General features: G+C 40.2%; 1 protein-coding gene across 1 annotated transcript in view; it reads left to right on the plus strand.

Annotated features, from left to right (window-relative positions):
• Positions 1 to 3639: 3639 nt before the first annotated feature.
• Positions 3640 to 19026, plus strand: part of LOC148025382 (signal peptidase complex subunit 3A-like) — a 49215-nt gene continuing 33828 nt past the window's right edge. Inside the window, exon 1 of the mRNA XM_087692486.1 lies at positions 3640 to 3984. Coding sequence (XP_087548612.1) covers positions 3859 to 3984 — 126 coding nt within the window. The 5' untranslated portion in view covers positions 3640 to 3858. The remainder of the gene's footprint in view (positions 3985 to 19026) is intronic.

A 19026-nucleotide genomic window follows, 5' to 3' on the forward strand; every position in this document is an offset into this window, starting at 1 on the left:
AAGATAAAGCTCACAAGCACTCCCCTCCATGTGAGTTTGTGCATGCATGCATGTGTGCATACATGTATACATGTTGAGAACAATATTACCAACTCATCATTTCTTTGCAACACTAAGAAGGGAGTTGTATTAGGTAGTATTACTAATTTTGTTCTATAGTAGCATTCTCATAGTCTCTTCATTCATGGAATCAAACAAGGTAACCTTGCACGACGAGGTGACATGGAAAGCAACTCGGATGTGCCCTTGACGCCTGCAATATAGGCACGTTATGTTAGTTTTCACTACTACATATCTTGTTTGGTTTGTAGATAGCAGGCCAATCCCCTTCTCTTATTGAAATATAATTGGATAAGGAAATTCCTATACCTTTCGTGTTGCAATGATGCTTATGTACTCAAAAGATTTATATGGCCTCAAACTCTTGATGTGGATGCTTTATTTGTTGAAGAAAATGCCTTCATGGTAGCAACAATTGTTTTCTATAAGAAAGTTATTGGTGATTTTGTAAAAGGTTGTTAGTAAGGTACCTAAATGCTTCTTAGTAACACACACAAGCACTATCTTAGTGATAGGGACTACACACAAGCAACACTCTTGGGTTAAGGAGCATAGATGCACACACAAATCTATACATACATACATCGTACTCAAGGAGTGGAGGAACACATGGACACATATGCACGCATGAAAATACATAAATACACACAAGTATGCACACAGACACATGCAAATGAGAATTTACATGTACATATTAAGTGCACATGTAAATGTAAATGCATACACATGCATGTGACCCATACGTACACATACATATGCATTAAAAGGAAATGATGATATCCTCCCTTTGCGAACTTGTGCACAAGCTTGTACTCGTACCAATGATGGCATCGACTCGCCTAAGTAAGAGCGAATGTTGTCAAGAGGCGGTGTTTGCTTGGGTGTGATGGGACACCACCTTCAAGCTGATTCCCAACCTTGGGGTATGGCATCCCTTTAAGGGAATCCACCAGGATTGGCAATTTTAGCTGGTTAGAGTCCACTTGGACCCCTAAACCGGGGGTGCTAGGTGCCTACCCATGCTCCATCATTCGGGTGGTAAGTGAAGTCTTCCAAGGACCATGTTCCTGAAGGAAGTAGCGAATTCATAAGCTAGTGACCTAGGGTTCTACCTTTGAGCCTGATTATGCGCACAGTACATAATACACACATTCACATGTGCATAAGATGTGGGCACAGATGTGCACATATATATGTAAAAACACATATATGCACTAAATACACATGCATGTGCATGTATACACACACATGCATTTTGAACTCCCCAAGGAAATCCTTAGGCTTCGCATGAGAGAGAGAGAGAGAGAGAGAGAGAGAGAGAGAGAGAGAGAGAGAGAGAGAGAGAGAGAGAGAGAGAGAGAGAGAGAGAGAGAGAGAGAGAGAGAGAGAGAGAGAGAGAGAGAGAGAGAGAGAGAGAGAGAGAGAGAGAGAGAGAGAGAGAGAAGCCAAGTTTCTATATGGGGAAGAAGCGAGGGAATTGAGACACTTTGTTTGCATGAAGCTATTGATGTTGATGTTTGAATTCTTTTTATAATGCATAAGATGAACTATTGCATCAACCCACCCAAGTGGGAATGCCATGTAGACAAAGAAAAACTTGAAGCCTTTTGCTCATAAGAGACTTAAAGGTTGTTCTATACACGATGTCCTTCTTGCCCAACCCCTTTAAAACAACCAATATCTCTTTCATATATGCTAAGCTACTCAAAGAAGACCTAGCTAATACCCTTCCAATAACTTTGAGTTTCCTATTTCCAAATAAATCATATAGTGATTGCATGCAAAACATCCCATAATTTGGTTTAACTCCTCATTTAGCTACTCTATATCTCCAAACAATATTGACTTAGCATCAATAGTGCCATGAAATCTAGCCCTTTCCAACCCTCACTTTAGAAGGACTATAATCCTTTCACTTTCTAATATTCCCATAGTGGGTGTTGCAAAGTCTCTTCATAACTTTTACAGAGAACACATGTAGGGGATATTTTACCCATCGTATGTACATAAGTACTTTGCCCTTCTCAGTTTTTGGACACTTAAGTGGGATGGATCCACTTAATAATGTGCACTGGTAGCCATTCCTATTTCTTTCATTGCAGAATCTCTCAAGTTTGCATTTGACCCTTCTTTGATAACCTCCATTTTTAGGTGATCTCTTGTTTAGAAAGCCAACACAACTAGGTAAAATGCCAAAGATCTTCCAATATTTTAATATTGCTATTAAAAAAACTACCTAAACAACTTAAGTTTCTTAAGGATAGGTACAAAATTAACTTCAAAGGATTTGTTAAAACACCAAATTACTTGAATCAATGAGCACATGGCCTCTTTAACCTATCCTTCCACATGGTCACTAGCTTTTGGGTCACTTTATATTCTCCAATTTTGACCTTGATTGCATTACTAAGTAGCACACCCACCCACCCAAGGCTTACCCATTCACCTCCAAGGATTCTATAGTTGGCCATCTCGTATTTAAGGAGGACATCCCATGGTTGTCTTGAATCAATTCTCTTGAGTAGCTTGAAGATAAGCCTATATGCCTTGTCCTTGTAGGGTTTGACCCCAAGCCCTATCCTTTATATCCACAATGGTGACATCTCATGGGAGGGCATGCTATTGATGTACCTATTTGCATAACCATAAAAAAGTCCTAAAAGACTTCTCCATCTCTTCCAAAATAGAGTAACTAAAAGCAAATAAGGTTGCCACAAAAATCTTAGCACACAGAAGCATAGATTTGAAAACAATAAAATTCCCACCAAAGTATTAGAGTGTCATTGCTTCATTTTTGGGGCACCCTAGTAATGGAAGATCTCACCCTTCTGAAGTACTTTGAGCTTGTAGCTAAAAGCCATGTCAAGGAATCATCACATTGAAGGTAAAGAATCTTTGTCTTGTTGTAGCTAACCAATGATCTAGAAAAGCTTTGGGAATAATTGGAAGATCTTCTTCCAATCATTCGACCCTCTAGGTATCACCTTTCTAATTGATATGCCAAGTGAGACTAAGTTGTTGATCCATGCTCACGAATCTTCCTAAATCTTGTAGACGATGCTTGGCCTACTACATGCACCATTTCTCTCTTTCCTTGATGATAAGCCATTTGCCTCCTTGAGAGCTATCTTCATTGTTAGAGTCATATTCTAACTACCCATTAATAGCACTAGTTTTTAATACTTCATGATTGAATTCTTGAAAATTTTAATATCTCCTTCAAAAGAAAGCACACAATGGCCCCTTGTTAGTATGAAAAGTGCTCAGTTAATTGGCCTCTTTACCTGTTCACTGAAAGGAAGCACCACAATTTTGGTGATACTAGTAAATCGTGCTAATTGGAAAACAAATAGAATTAGGGATCTTTTGTTTGGCCAATTTGTGGGAGAGGTCTTGGCAATTCATAGGCCTTGGAGGAAGAAGGGCTATGGGTATAATAGAGGATCTAAGTTAGGAAGACGGCTTACTCTTTTGGGTAAAATAACGATGCATGGTAAATAATTTCGATACGAATATACATTTATTCACAATAAAAAAGGAATCGTGTTACTAATATGGCCACTTTACTCACTCAATTTTAAAAAGAAGCACGAGGTGAGGCAGGAGGACCTATAACCCAGCTGAACTTGATGACCAAGTCGGCCAGTCTCTCCCCCACCGCCTGTGCGTGTATGAGAGGGAGAGGGAGAGGGAGAGAGAACCGAGGCGCACAGAGAAGAAACCACAGACTGTGTCAAAACCCTAAACTTTGTGCCATTCTCAGCGTCTGTCAGGAGGCTACCTCGAGTAAGAGCAGCCATGCATTCCTATCTTTATCGACTGAATGCAGTGCTCACTTTCGCCATCACTGGGTTGGCTGCCATCTGCATTGCGGCCTCAATGACCGATCTCCTGCACAGCGCGCGCCCTTCTGTTAATCTCCAGGTATGCGTGGCCACTTTTAAACCTTTATCTTTCGGTTTACCAAATTACGAGCTGATAACAACGCAAGTAGCTGATCAATCAGTAGCGATCAACTAGAATTTCTGCTCATCTCAATGCCGTTTTTAAGGTCAAGAGGGGAATTTGGCTTGATCCATAGCTCGGAAGAAAAAAATTTGAGCTTCCAACTCTTTTTATGTCCCGTTGAGGGGAAGCTCTGAGGTTCCGTCGGATAAAGACAAATGCGACCTCCCTGAAACGATATTTTGTTAGATATCACAGCTTATTTACCCATCCGATACACTGGAATGCCCGTCCTGATGTTCGACCGAGTCTGTAGTAATTGACATGCTCTTACACAAGGGGCAGAGAAGGAACCACAGTGGCCGCAACCCCCCCTGCGGTTGGATATTATTTCCAGCATTGGCAGCGGGGTTCTAGGAGCCATGCACACCCACACAAACGATGAGATGCTGGCTATGGCCTGACGGTGACTGTGACTGTTGTTCTCTAGAGATGTGGTGTTTTTACTGGTACACTGAGTGGTGAATGAACCTGCTCCATGAGGGGGGCGATATCAAACTTTAAAGTCATACTAACCCTCTCCATTGTAGCCAATGATTATGGAAAAGGCTCAACACACCTCAATGCGCCACTATTTTATGAGGGAGCCTACCAAGCGTGTAGATACCTCAGGTTTTATCCCAAAGTTAATCTCAAATTATGGGCTTATTTCATTGGTTCTCGTACAGCCCTATACTGAATTCTAGAGAATTAATCAAAGGAAGAAAAAATTTGAGTGTTGGCAGGACAATTGGCTCAAAAAAATGTCTGAAAGGGATCCACACTCATGCTATTTCCAATCAATTTGCCTCCTATGCATTTCAATTCTATCATCTATGGAACAAGTTAATTTGTTACCTAACTTGCTACCTTTTATGAATTCTAGTGTCAGCTTTTGCTCGCCTTTTGATCTTTTTAGAGGGGGCTTTGGTGACTTTGTTCTCTCTTCTTTGAATGGTTAGTTAGAGGCGGAAAGAACTTGAAAGAGCGAGAGACAAGTTGTAAAAAGGGTGACTCCTCTTTCTTGGATGAAATGAATCCTTTGAAACTTGCTTGGTAAAGTATATCAAAAGAGAATAGATGCGTATTTATTGCCAAAGCTCTACTCATGTAGATAAGGAGTGTTGTACCAAGACCCCATGGTATTCCTCCTAAACGTTTCCAAAATTTTTCTCAGAGTTCAACCTCACCACAAGCCAAAGGGTTTGGATCTTGCATCTCATCCAATTGTTGTTGCTTCTCCTTGTGCCTACACCTTGCATTGGTGATTTGTTGGACATGTGGTTTATAGACAACCCCTTACTCAACACCTTTTATGATACCTCGCAAGTTGGTTTATCTAAGAGGTTTAGTGGACCACTTATGGACTTTGGCCTTAAATACGATCTAGCTGTTCTTGTGGAGAATTATGATGCCTACATGGTCTGTGTGGAGTCACCCACTCAAACATCCTCCCATGATAAAAACATGCCAATAAACGAGCTCAAAGGTGGGCGTAGTCTTAGTCTAATCTCCTTTCTTGTTGTGAATATATGGTGATCCCAAGTCAACACTCTTTTTTGAGATAAAAGGGAGTATGTTTATACAATGCAAGGAGTTTTTACCTTGGAGGAATGCTTGCTTTTGCAAGTTTTCCTCCATTCCAAGGGTTCCATTCGCATTAATATAATGCAAATATATGGGAGATGCAAGGGATAAAGCAAAGCATTGCACAAAACATAATAAATATAAGTGCAATGATACTATTTGAGAGGTGCTGTAATCTATCTTTTGTATGTTAGAATATGCCAATTATGGGTAGTGCCCAATGTAATGTATTGTGTGTGGACACTTATTTAACTGCCAAAGTGTGGAGCAAACACCCTGTGTCTTAGGACTTTAATGTGATGATACTAGGTCCTAGAGCTAGTCAATTTAACTCTAGTTAGGTTGTGGAAGCTTGGCTAGGTCAACCTTAGACCTTAGTTGTACTTTCATTCGATAATTTTCGCTTCAACTAATACACTCTCTCAAGATCACATGATCATTGCCTATTGTCTCTTATTTCTCTTCTCCATAGTCGGTTCTCACATTTGGTATCAAAGTAACATTGAGCCTCAAGTCACCTTGTTGTTGTTGGCTCTATCCGCCAAGGAAGAGGAGGAGAGGAAAGTGTTGTTGCTAGGAGGAGGCACCGCGAGTGCCTCTAGCTTGCTTTGTTGCCACCTCGCCACTTGTGTAGCCACCCCAACTGTGCCACTTTTGCTAGTGCCACCTCCAGCTTGCGCAACACTTGTTGTGTATTGTGTACAACCACCTTGCGTCGTTTGCTTGCTAGCTCCACCTTGTGTTGTGCTGCCCCGCTTGTGTCTTGAGCCCCTGCTAGCTCCTTGTGCCAACACTGTGCCTACATTGCCCTGTGCTGTTGCTGCCTTGTAATCTCTTATCAACGCCACCTAGCATACTCCTACCCGCTCTACTATCCATGCCTGAGCTACTGTTGTGAGCTCTGCTAGTAGCACTGCCACTGCCTTGGTCTTTGCACTTTGCCCATTGGTCCTATGCCTTCATTGCTAGCTTGCATTTCTTCTTTGCCCATCATTGAGAACCACCCAAGACTTGACCATCGCCAACGCATTTGGGGTCTCTGCATGCATCTCAAGGACTTGAAAATTTGGGGTTTTTGCTTGATTCAAGGTCCTATGCATATATCTTCATAAAAATCGTCAACATTATGCAATTTCCTCAACATATTCACAAGAACTTTGTGGAAGTTGTTGCTTGTTGTCAATTCCCATCTTGAGGCAACAAATCATCGGATTTTAAGGATGTAAGTATAAAATTTCTTCTCAAAATTAATTTGAGAAAAAATGGTGCTTTTGTGTTTCATGCATCCCAAGGAAGGAAATAGGTACATGTGCAGCATTTATTTGCCAGTAAATACAGTTTGGGCATGGAAAATGGAGCAAATTTCGGGGATTTACCACATTAAATTGCTGAAATTGAGTTTTTCGGCACACATTCCAAGGTACACCAGTGCATTGCTGTTTTGTGCAGATTTGGCACACTTTACGAGACATTTCAGGCACAATTTGTTTTGTGACAATTTTGGGACAGATTTGTGATTGCATTCTCTATCCTATGTTGGGATTTTGCTACTCATGGGAGTACATTTTACACTTCAGCTTGGAAGTGTTTGTTTGTAGGTATTGTGCATTTTATTGTATCAATGGCACAAGAGGGTTACCATGGTCACAATGACATTTTTGGTGTCTTTACTCAAGAGGACAAATTGGGTAGCACCAACTACTTGTGGAGTTTCATGGTGCACAATTTGTTGGTTGCTAAAGATCTTTGGGATTATGTGATTGGTGATTTGGCTAGACTCGAGGGGCGAGGATTACTCCTCAAAAGCCTCAAAGAGGTCCTAGAGGACAGCCAATTGCCCCTATTGCTGGCCCCATTCCTCCTATAGTCAATCAGAGAAGATGCAACTCCAAAGATGCACAAGCCTTGCCTTTAATTGCTCTATGAGTCAAAAGAGCAATAATACCTCATATTTTGTAAGATCTTGAAGGCACGGGATGTTGTTGAGCATATGTTTGCAGCTAGGAATGAAGCCAGACTCTCTTACTTGGAAAGAGAGTTGGCAAATGCATAGATGGATGAGGGTGATGGCATGACAGATCACCTTACCTAGACATAGGAATTGAGAGAGCTGTTGTTGAATATTGATGGGGTGATACTTGATGAAGAGATGGTCAACATGACAGTCAACTCTCTCCCAAAGTCTTACCTTGGTTTCCATACTTCATTGAATTTGTCCTTAAGGGGGGCATAACAGTCCCTAATAGTTGTGGAGTTAAATAGACTCTTATTGATGGAGGAATAGACTCAAAAGGATATGGCTATGAGATTAGGTGATGTAGCTATGCTTTGAAGGTATAAAGGCAAAGGAAAGGCAAGCATTGAGGGAAAAATCAGCCCACGGCTGATGTGGAACGGCAAGGCTGCCCAAGACACATATAAGGGGAAAAAGAGGGGTAAATGGCACTATTGCAAGAAGCTCGGCCACTACATAGATGAATGCAGAAAGACGTTAGCAAAGGATAAAATGACTCTGGCTTGGCTGTCCAAGAAATATCAGCCACTTTGTTTTTGGAGGGTGATGCTACAACCAACTTCATGGAGGAGGATTATGCATTTCTCACTTGTAGTTATGATATATCTATGGTAGTGATTTAGCATTTAGTGTTGTTGGAATGCAAAATACATGGTATTTTGGTAGTAGGGCACCTAGGTACATCACTTCTTAGAAATGCTTGTTCACATCCATGCAATCAGCCCCTGTAGGGAAGAGAGTTTCTTGTGCAAACAACTCTAGTTATGATGTTTGTGGCATTGATACAGTTGTGGTCACTAGTACAGATGGATTAGATCTTCAGCTTATGGATGTATTATATGTGCATGGGATGACTTGAAATCTTCTTTTAGTTTCAACTTTTAATAAACAATGCTTTTAGGTCATCTTTGAAGATAACGAATGTATTGTAAGAGATATAGAGCTTTGTTAAGAAACCATATCATTTAGATCGGTTTTTTTTTTCTTTCCCATTCTTTGGTTTTTGTTTCTAGCCCCAAAAAGGCTTTCTAGGTGCCTCCCAAGAGAGTCAGAGTGCCACTCGAGAGAGTTCAATGGGCAAGACTCGAGATTGTTTGTGCCTATATATACGGCACCGGCCATCCATTCACCACTCCACAACACACTCTTGTGCTCATTCATGAGATCTTTGTCTCCTCTCTCCTACCACCATCTTCAATAGAGAATAATCATAACATATCTTTGTGTCTATCAACAGTGTCTCGTAGTAGCTTACAAGACCATCCTATCAAAAATGCATTTGAACATACGTTACCATGGATTCCTTGCCTTCGGCCAAGGCCACCAAAGTGTCCCCTCATGCAAGCTTGGACTAGGAGCCAATTCCGCTCTGTCAAATAATAACCCATTATGAACTTGGATGTCAATCCCAACTGTAGGATTTGAACTTGCTAGACTCCAATTGATGCGGCAAGGAAGTCATCTATGGAACTTGTGCGCTTCTATATTTGTATAGATAAGGCTTATATGTATACTTGTATAGATGAGGCTCACTTGCCCAACTTGGCACTTCACCTTCTCACTCTCCCTCTCTGGCGCTATAGAGTCGTGAGGGATGATTGCATCACCTGAAAGCGAAAGGAGAGGTTGCCAAGACCTTCCCTCGGTCAAAAGAAGACGATCTTGTTCTCACCTTGGCTTGGCCTTGGTTGGAGGAGTTAAGTCGTAATCTTGAGGAAGAGATGGACTCAATGGAGGAGTCCGTATCCTACTTCTTTTCCTCCTCCTCCTCCTTCCTTGAAACTGCCAACTCCTTGCAATCCTTGTGCAAATGTCCCTTCTTACCATAGTGATAACATTGGGTCTTTGACGACGACTTATTATGTATTGGACTACTATTTTTGAAAAGAGACTAAAGAAAGGATGGACATGTCTCTTTTATACTCCTACTCGTGGATCATTGAATGTTCATTAAGTCATTTAGATTCTCTTAAAGGAAAGGAACGAGAAGAACAAGAAATCTATTCTATTTTGTATGATATTCAATGCATTTATGTTCCTCAAGCTATGCCAGACTCTACACACATCCAATGGGAATATATGACTCTTTTGAAGAAGAATAGACCCCCATACAACCTAAAACAATTACTCATGATTTTGAAGCAGGACCATCTTCCTTGCCACTAGATTGCATTGGTAAAGCCACCCTCTAGGCATGCATAACTAGCAAAATCAAGAAACAGATGAATATCTTGAAATGCTACAATCCTTTGATAATTGGACAGCTGAAGAATACACTCAACCTTTTGATGAAGTTGATAGGCTTGTTTTTTAAGTGGCTGCAAAAAGAGAGGATCAAGTTCTCCGATCTCTCTCTCTTAAAGTCAAACTTGAAGATGCATACAAAGATGATATCCAAAGGTATGTGGACAATAAGTATAATTCTAAAATAATGGATGAAACCCTAGAGCAAACACCTACAGCACAAACTCCAACTTGATACATAATGGATCACAATGCCCAACAATAGCTGATTTACAACATTTCTTCTTCTTATGAGGTTAATGATAGTGTTACCGATGACAGCTTTGTGCCCATAAATCCTCACTGCACCAATGATGATGATGAATAATTTTTGAATGCTCCTTATAGTATCTCCAAATATGCTTCTTTGGATGTTCTTAGTATGCTGCTCTCAATGCAAATTATCGCAAATATGATTGTGGCCATAGTTTTTTCATACGGCTATCATATGCCATACGTAGATGGGTATGAAAGTATGATTGGAGTATGATTCACACCTTGGGGGTGAATCATATGTTGCCCTAATTTTAATTTTAAAAAACAGTAAAAATCTATCTAAATCTAGTATTTTACACTAAATTGAGTAAGTAAGCTAACAAGCTGAATGAAAACTAGAATCCCAAGTGTGTTGACATCACTTGTGCTTGCATGTAAAGTGCTGCCCCTCCAGATTGCTTCACAATTGTTAGAAATTCCCATTCCACTTTTTTCTTTCTTCCCATTTGTGTTGGCCTGAAGTAGAAGAATGGGGATGAAGCTTCATCAGATGAAGACATTGCAACTAATTTAGTTTACTGAAATGTCAACTGTAAAATCAGAAATTTGAGAGATTTTAAAGCCAATACTAAAGGGGAAAGAGTGTTTCTCAAGAATTTGAGAGTTTAATGGTTGTTAATGTAAAAAATTTCTGAAATTTTTAGAAATTTCAGACTTCAGTCCAAGAAATTTGCAACAATAATCAGCCACTTAGACGAGAGAGAGAGAGAGAGAGAGAGAGAGAGAGAGAGAGAGGCAGTTTGAAATTTCAGACTGACAAAAGCAGCATATGTAAAAGATGAGAGAGAGGGGAAAAACAGTAAGAAAAGGCTTGCTCTTCAACTTTGGGGTAGTTGGTATCAAGGCTGAAGGCTGAATCGACCTGTTGCCTAGTCCACAAGCAGGTTTTCCAGGTTTTGGGGTAGGGAGAAGGCAAGTGGCAGCAAGTGACGCCTTCTTGGGTGAAACGTCAAGTGTTTTCCACGATATTTACCAAGCGACAGCCTTTTTGGCAAAGTTTTCATGTTTATTACTTTTTCCAGCCCGTATGGGTCAAGTGTGAAACATGAGTTTGTACTCCTGTTTTCTTATGTTTTTCAAACGTTTGATTGGCCAATGAGATGTATTTGATAAAAGTTATGATTGTGATGTGATTCCAAAGTCAAACCAAACAAGCTGGGAGTCCCAGCTGAAGTAGGCAGCTTTTCTATATGGTCAATAGATGGTAAGTCCCCTGACAGAGTCAAAATGCTTATCTATATGATATATGCTTATGTGGGATAGAAACTGCTGGATAAACCTATAGCTAAGAGGCTTGACATTATTAATGCCATGACATATGGTTTTGTCGGTGGCTTAAGTCAATGGTGAACCTCCATTCATCCTCAAATAAAAGCCATGATTGCTTCCTAGCATGACCTAGTGACTCTATTCTTTGAATTACTTCTTGGTGAGCTTGTAGGAAACAAGTTGGATGTAGTAGTGGAAGCTAGAGAGGCTTTCCTTAAGGCAAGACTTTGTGATTCCAAAAAATAGAAACAATATCTTATTTATATTTAGGATCTCCGATTCTTTTCATTCAGCCTTTTCAGCTTCTCGTTGGGTAGAACAACAAAGTGAAGATGATAAAGATCTTGACAGAGTGCAAACCATCAATGCTCATCACTTCTCTAGCTTCAGTAGTATAGGTAAATAAAAATATTTTTCTTCTTGTATGCCCTCTACTTCAAGATCTTTCCATATGTTAGAGCGTAAGAAAGATGTCTTCTTTGAATCAGATGGAGAACAAGACTCGAATAGTTCAGATGAGAGCTCAAGTAAACAAAAAAGGAGAGATAAGAAACTAGGAAACAAGATTAAGGAAGAATTGTTCTCTAATCCCGAAGACTTTTTGAGAATAGGAACCCTTAGCATAGAGACTCTGAAGAAAGCCAATATTTTTGTTCCTCATAAATTGAAATAAATTCATAAGCCCATGACTATTCAACAATTTATAGAGGAATTCACCACTGCTTCAGCCTCAACTTCAGGAGAACTAATTGCTCTAACAGATGCTCTCGAAGAAATGCAGATGCAACTTAATGGTCTTTGTAAGGTCTTCAAGAGATCTCTTATAGCCCAAAAGCATATTGCTGAAGCAACTATAGAAGTGTTCAAAGAACTTATAGAAACGCTTCCTCTATCAACATAGCCATTGCAAGGAGAACCTTCTCGTTCTAGTCCTTCCCTTGATATCAAAACCATCAACCAAATCAGGGCTACTATGGACTGCAAACAAAGGCATAAATTGAGTATCAATGCTCTTGAAGGGGGTGGACCTATGCCCACTATGTGTGCAAAATTATTTGGTAAATTTAATTTAATATTTGTGTCGATAGCCTTCCTAATGTAGGCCTTAGTCCCACAATTGCTCCCTTAGAGCTTTTCCCTCTAGAAGCTTTGGAACAAAGAATGAGTTATGATTATCCCCTGGATAGGCATGTGTCAGATTAGGTAGCATTTATGCATTTTCTTGTTAGTCAGGCATTCGAGAGTGGTTTGTCAGAGTTTGTGTGCTACAATGCCACATGGAAGGTTGCACAATCAGTGTAGGATTAACACATGGTAGTCACATTTATTGCAGATCAGATTGCAGTGCTGATGTGGCAGCTTTGCCATTTTTGGCAGGTTTTTGTACAGTTGGCCAAATTTGGCATAGGTCGGCCAGATTTGGCAGGCCGACTGATATTTTGGTTGGGTGATATTTACTGCTTTATATAGCAGATCTTCAACACACATTCATACTCTCCAGATCACAAATTTCAAGTTGAGATCGTGTTGATTGCAACGGACTTTGAGGCGTACGGCAGGGTGATATTATCAAGGTGGAGATATGCAGACATATGCACTGTGCCTGTATACGTATCTGCATTCTTATTCAGCATTCCTTCATTGCATATCTTCTTGTTCTTCTATTTGTCTCTCTCCCCCCCTCTCTGTGTTTACTCTATCTCTCAATCCCCGGTCATACGCTTCCACACTGTTGCACTTTGACATGGTATCAGAGTAGCAAAGGATTGACATAGTGAGAACCTACCTCAAGAGGAGATTTTGGCTCGACACAAGGCTACGTTTTCAGTGTCCGAGGGCAAGTGGAAGGTTTGCGCATCGGAACAAGGCTAAGGTAAGCGTGGGCATGCAGGAAAGAAACAAAGTTGCTGAAGTTGTTGATTTATTGCTAATTGAAGAGGAGGAAGGTTGCATTTTTGGCCTTCAACTGCAGATTTTACCTTTTCATTGCCTTTGGCGAGTGAAGAAAGAGCAAAGAAGAGCCCTAGTAGGTTGCATTTTCACTCTTAGAGGGGGACGCTTTTATATTTTTGTAGGCATTTCAAGTGAAGGTGTCCATCCTACTGGCTCTTCCACTAGATCAAAAGCTCTATGGTGAGAACTACTGAAGGGGAGAGAGTGCGCAATGGAGTGTGAGAGCGAGGCGCGAGCTGCAAAGTCGAGAGTTAGAGAGAGTAAACATAGAGATAGGTGTACTAGATCGTGATGGTACACAACGAATAAAAGAATGTATTTATATGTTAGGGTATAATAAGGGTGTGTTTACACCTGTAAGTCTACTTACACGGAGACGAAGGGACTTTACACCCAACAACCTCCCACTTAAAAGGCCTGAAGTGGTACCTTTAAGCTAACCAACTCCCACTAGACGAATGTAATGCTCATGCTAAGCCTTTGCAAGACACTTGGTGAGAACATCTGTAGGGTTATCTTGGGTTTTGACCTTAGTCAATGTGACAAGACCATCATCCAAGACCAATCGAATAAAGTGATATTGAACATCTATGTGTTTGGTATGTATATGGAACATGGCATTCTTAGCCAGACATACTGCACTCTGGCTATCACAACCAAGCATTGGAGTACGTGAAGAAAAACCAAAAACCTTGACTAGACGGCCAAACCAAATAGCTTCTTTAGAAGCTTCAGTGGCTGAAATATATTCAACTTCTGTAGTACTCAGTGCCATAATTTTCTGCAATCTTGAACACCAAGAGATAGCCCCACCAGCCAAAGTAAAAACATACCCACTAGTAGATTTTCTATTGTCAAGATCTCTTGCCATGTCCGAATCACAAAATCCCTGCAACTCTAGTGTATCCTTTGCATGGCATATACACTTTTCTTGTGTACCTTTCAAGTATCCGAAGATACATTTCATTGCTTTCCAATGTGGTTTGCAAGGGTTAAACATGAATCTACTAATAACTCCCACTGCATGAGCAATGTTAGGGCGAGTTGCAACCATGGCATACATCAAAGATCCACAACTTGAGGCATAAGGTATACCTTTCATGACACTAGCAATTGCATCATCCTTAGGGCAATCAGCTTCGCAAGCTTTTGTATGTGGCGGTAAAGGCACACCAAGAGGTTTAGCATTAGCCATATTAAACCTGTCAAGTACTTTGCTGATGTACTTGTCTTATGAGAGAAACAACAAACACTGCTCTCTGTCTCTTTTAATGCGCATGCCCAAAATGTGTTCAGCTGCCCCCAAATCTTTCATGGAGAAGGTTGAACTCAGTTGCCTTTTAAGAGCATTCAAAGTATTCTTATGTTGTTCTACAATCAACATGTCATCCATATATAAAACCAGCACAATAAGGCTTCCATCATCAGCCTTTTTAGTGTATAAGCAGTGAGATGCATGACTGCGTTTAAATCCATGGTTGAGCATAAAGGTATCAAATTTTTTGTATCGTTGTCTAGGGGCTTGTTTTCGTTTTAGCTACAAACCAAATGCTCTTTCTTGGAATAACAAATCCTTCTGACTACTTCTTGTACAACTTTTCATCCAAGTCACCATGAAGAAAAGCAATCTTCACATCCATGTGATCCAACCCTAAATCCAAGGATGTAGTGAGAGCAAACAAAACACAGAGCGTAGTCATCTTCACGACTAGTGAAAAGACCTCCTGGAAGTCTATGCCTTCCTTCTGTGTATAGCCCTTAGCAACTAGCCGTGCCTTGTACTTGGGCTTCCCATCAATACATTTCACTTTGTAAACCCATTTATTAGGAATAGGTTTCCTATCCCTAGGCAAAGGTACAAGCTCCCATGTGTTATTTGCATATAGATACTTCATCTCTTCTTGCATAGCAAACTCCCACTTTCTCTTGTTTTCACACGACTTTGCCTCTTTAAATGTTAGAGGCTCACCCTCATCAGTCAACAAAATGCAATCCAAAGATGGCTGAAACCTATATGGCTGCCTTCTGACACGTGTAGACCTTTTCACCCAATGATTTGTATTATTAGGCAGTGGGCCTACATCTTGAGGAATGTGCACACCTTCACCAGGTGGCTGATTTTCAGCATTTTCTTGCTGCTGTAATCTGTTTTCAGCATGTTCTACTTGCTGTCCTATTTCATCCTGTGCATTTGTTTGCTGTCCATGATCTTCTGGCTGTAGCACAATAGGTTGCTCCTCATTTTCAGCATCAAAAGGGACAGAACTTGCAGCTAATGGCTTCTGAATGGCTTTTTGTTCATGCTGAAATTTGACAATCTTTTTGTCAAGATCACCATGTGTAGCATTTTTCTACAACTTTGCCTCATTAAATACTATGTCTCGACTACGTACTATCTTCCTGCCTTGAGGAAGCCAAACTCTATAACCCATCTCTTCCTCATCTCCATATCCCATGAAGATGCCCTTGATGGATTTCATGTCTAGTTTGGCCCTCTGTTCTACAGGTACTTGCACAAAGGCATCACAACCAAAGACACGCAAATGGTCATATGAAGTAGGTTTGCCAGACCAAACCTCATCAGGAATGCCATTTTCCAATGCACGATTGGGAGAGCGATTGCATACATGAATTGCAGTTTTAAGAGCCTCTCCCCAAAACTGTTGTGGGAGATTAGCTGTGGACAGCATGTATCTGACCCTCTCATAAAGTGTGCGATTAAATCTTTTAGCCACGCCATTTGATGCAGGATTATAAGGGACTGTCAACTCCCTCTTAATGCTATGCATCTCACAAAACTTCTTAAATTCATTTGAGATATACTCACCCCCATTATCTGTTCTTATGGCTTTCAACTTAAGCCTTTTCTGTGTGGTAACAAAAGCATGAAAAATTTTAAAAACATCCAACATTTCTTTTTTGCTCTTAAGTATAACATCCATGACTTTCTACTAAAATTATCAATGAAAGTAACAAAGTAGCGTGCACCCCCATACGAATTAACAGACATAGTGCACACATCAGAGTGTACTAAGTCAAGAGCATTAGACTTCTTAACGACACCAGAGTAATTAGGAGACTTCACTTGTCATTACAAAATTTGAGACCAGAGCCTTTTACGTCAAATCTCCCTAAAGTGGAGAGAACCTGAAGGCCTTTCTGGCTCATATGACCTAGTCTTTTGTGTCAAAGCTCCATTTGTGAATGGACGTCAACCACATCCAAGAACTTGCCAGGTAATGCTTTACAATGCAAGTAATATAAAGTCCTCCTTTTGCTACCTTTAACAATCAGCATAGAGCCCTTATGGACCTTCCAAGATCCACCACCAAAGGTAGTAAAATACCCTTTAGCATCAAGCTGCCCAACTGATAGTAGACTTTTCTTTATGCCAGGTACAAACTTGACATCCTCCAAAATCAGCTCTTAGCCATTTTCAAGAGCTAAGTGAATGGTGCCAACACCCTCTATCTCACATGCATAGTTATTACCTAAGTAAACCTTGCCTAGGCAACCTCTAGTGTATTCAGAAAATGACTCCAAAGAGGTGGTAACATGAAAAGAGGCACCGCTGTCCACTATCCACGATTGTGACAGCCCATCATGAGCTGAAAGTAAGGCATCGATTACCTTCTTTTTGGTGATGTGCATATCACTTGTTGCTTCCTTAATATTTGCATCATTACATGAGGCTACAACAAGTATCTCTTTAGTGTCAGGAAGCTCTTCAATAACCGCACTAGATGCAACATTTGCCTTTGCAACTTCTTTTGAGGAAGAGCTGTTATCATCTTTCTTATTATCCTTCTTTTTCTTACCCTGCTGTTTCTTTCTTTCTTGCTCTTTCTTGAAGTACCAGCAATTGGGCTTTTTATGCCCTTTATGCCCACACTGATAGCATGTGACATCTTGCTGTTTGCCCTTGCTTTTGCTTCTGCTTTTCCCTTTATTGGCTGCATTACCCTTCTTTTCAGACCTACCTCTTACATGGTAAGTTGAGCCACTACTTTCACCACTAGACTTTCTTTTGATCTCTTCATTAAGGATTGAACCTCCTAACACCATTGAAAGTCAAAGTAGGGTTATTGCTAAGTGACACAACCAAAGATTCCCAGCTGTCATGCAAAGTCATAAATAAGAAAATAGCTTTCAATTTATCATCGAAAGCCGCTAAACCAGAGTTGTGCAACTAACTCAAAACCCTTGTGAAAGCACTCAAATGCTCAGATGCTAACTTAGACTCATCCAACTTCATGTTCACAAGTTTACGCATAAGATGCACTTGATTCATAGGAGTTGTATTTTCATAAGTGTCCTTAAGCTTTTCCCATATAGCATAACGTGTATCAAGACGCTTGATGTTTGTAAGTATATCATCATACATTACCATCTTAATGTATGCAATGGCTTTCTTGTTAAGTCTAGCCCAATCCACATCTGTCATAGCTGCAGGCTTAGTCTCGAAGAGAGTATCTTCACAGTCCTTGAGAAACAAAATGCCTTGCATCCTATCCTTCCACAAGTCAAAGCTAGTGCCATCAAACCTCTTGATTTCAAAGAGGGATTTAGTGTCACTGCAGTTAGAAGCGTTTGCAGCCATTTTTCAGCAATACACCAGAAATTCAATGCTGCAATTTATGACAACAAAAATGAGCTGAATATTCAGCTGTTTTCAGCCCAAATTTTCAGCAAATAATAGCAAGATTCAGTCCCAAGTATATGTACAGCAGTAGAACGAATGACTTTGAGCAGTATGACTGCAATTTCAGCATACATTAAATGCATACATCACTGCTAGGTAACTCTGACTTCAGCAATATCACCAAAAATACATCTGCAACAATCCTAGATCTGCAAATGATCACTAAGACTGCTACAACATGAATAATCAGCAATACATCAACTCAATGGGAGCTGTCTAGCATGTGTACTGCATACATATGTACTCGTATCAAATTCTGATACACAAAACTCCAAGAAATCTCTGCAATTTTTCCAAAATTGCACAGGTGGGAGATTAAAAAAAAGCTCAAATCACTTTGCTTGTGACAACAAGATTGCTTCAGCAATATTCCCAAAGTGCATTTTATGCATTTACTTTGCCAAAATCCACAGATTTCAGCAAAAGCCCCAAAATTTCACTATCAAATCTGCCCCTATTGCATTAATATATGTTCTCGAGAGCATAAAATGGGCAAGTTTTGCAAAATTTCACAAAAATTTTGCAAAAGCCCCAAAATCTCCGGGCCCAAGTGTGCACGAATGTCAGCCAATTTGACTTAGTTGAATAGAATTTCACCAATACAGCAAAAGCCCCAAATTTTATGGGCCCAATGTTGAGAAATTTCACTCAAATGAGCAAAATTTCACAAAGTTTGGCAAAATCCCCAATTCAAACACGCACAATGTTTGCAAATTTTGATGCAGATGCCTCAATTATGCATGAACAACACTCAATTTGAAAAGAATTAATTAATTCTGAAAATTAATTTCAGCCCTTTTGACCCTGCCCAAAATTAAACATGCCCATTTGTAATGAAATTGGCTAGGCCATTTGCAACTTGGAGTGGTTTCCAACGTGTGTTGACCCTTAGACTAGC

The sequence above is a fragment of the Lygodium microphyllum genome, chromosome 14 (genome assembly GCF_053477565.2).
Source record: "Lygodium microphyllum isolate KBCC chromosome 14, Lygodium_microphyllum_v1.1.10, whole genome shotgun sequence".
Lineage (NCBI taxonomy): Eukaryota > Viridiplantae > Streptophyta > Polypodiopsida > Schizaeales > Lygodiaceae > Lygodium > Lygodium microphyllum.